Raw genomic sequence first — 1140 nt, 5'->3', positions numbered from 1 at the left:
AACCCTCCACAAAGTCACGCATCAAACAAACGCTGCGAGAAAATCAAATTCACTGACACCATCACCATTGTGCACTGCTGCTGCTGCTGCTGCTGCTGCTGCTGCTGCTGCTGTATTGCTGCTGCTGCTTTGCTGCTGCTGCTGCTGCTGCTGCTGCTGCTGAATTGAGTTGTACGTACACCTCAAATATACCCAAATGACTGCAACGGGAGTAACAGCCAACGCGGGCAGCGGTTGCTGCTGCTGCTGCTGCTGCATTGCTGCTGCTGCTGCTGCTGCTGCTGCTGCACTGCTGCTGCTGCTGCTGCTGCTGCTGCTGCTGTGTTTCTGCTGCAATGCTGCTGCTCCCCTACTGCACAGGTAACGGGCGAAAACAAATAGAACGAAAATCACCACAAAATTCAAGCCGCTGCTGCTGCTGCTGCTGCTGCTGCTGCTGCTGCTGCTTCCGTTGCTGCTGCTGCTGCTGCTGCTGTTGCTGCAGTTTCTGCTGTTGCTGCGGTGTACGTACACCCGATCAATGAGCTGTGCAAATATGCTGTAGCCAATATACATTTCTCCCTCTTGCTGCTGCAGTTGCTGCTGCTGCTGCTGCAGCAGCAGCAGCTGCTGCTGCTGCTGCTGCTGCTGCTGCTATGCAAAAGTATGTACAACTCCCCCAGGAGATACAAAAAGTGCTGGTGCTGTCGTCAGCACAGGCAACCAAACCATTCCGCTGCTGCTGCTGCTGCTGCTGCTGCTGCTGCTGCTGCAGCATAATACAGAAACAACGGGGTCTTGCTGCTCTTGCTGCTGCTGCTGCTGCTGCTGCTGCTGCTGCTCAGCAGCTGCATATATCTGCTGCAAGGCTGAGGGCGTCTCCTGGGTCCTGCGGGCGATAGGAGACGAAGGCCTCTGCTTCTGTCAGCGGCAGCAAATACACTTGCTGCTGCTGCTGCTGCTGCTGCTGCTGCTGCTGCTGCAGGAGTTGCTGCTTTTGTTGCTGTTGCAGTTGCTGCTGCTGCAGAAGCAAACAACCTGCAGCAGCAGCAGCACGTGTCTTAGCTGCTGCGACAGAGCCTCTAACTGGAGCAGCAGCAGCAGAATCACCACCAGCACCAGCAGCACCAGCAGCAGCAGCAGCAGCAGCAGCAGCAGCAG

General features: G+C 56.3%; 1 protein-coding gene across 1 annotated transcript in view; it reads right to left on the bottom strand.

The window, feature by feature from the left end:
- EMH_0045810 (uncharacterized protein) overlaps positions 1–1140 on the bottom strand; it is a gene marked incomplete at both ends in the record, with an annotated part of 3505 nt that overhangs the window by 1483 nt on the left and 882 nt on the right. Inside the window, 2 exons of the mRNA XM_013496099.1 lie at positions 66–633; positions 709–868. Of these exons, the coding sequence (XP_013351553.1) occupies positions 66–633; positions 709–868 (728 nt within the window). The remainder of the gene's footprint in view (positions 1–65; positions 634–708; positions 869–1140) is intronic.

This window comes from Eimeria mitis, genomic scaffold (assembly GCF_000499745.2).
Source record: "Eimeria mitis Houghton genomic scaffold, Emh_scaff1916, whole genome shotgun sequence".
Taxonomy (NCBI): Eukaryota; Apicomplexa; class Conoidasida; order Eucoccidiorida; family Eimeriidae; genus Eimeria; species Eimeria mitis.
Note: the sequence above shows the minus strand (reverse complement) of the source record. Positions and strands in the feature narration are given on the sequence as shown.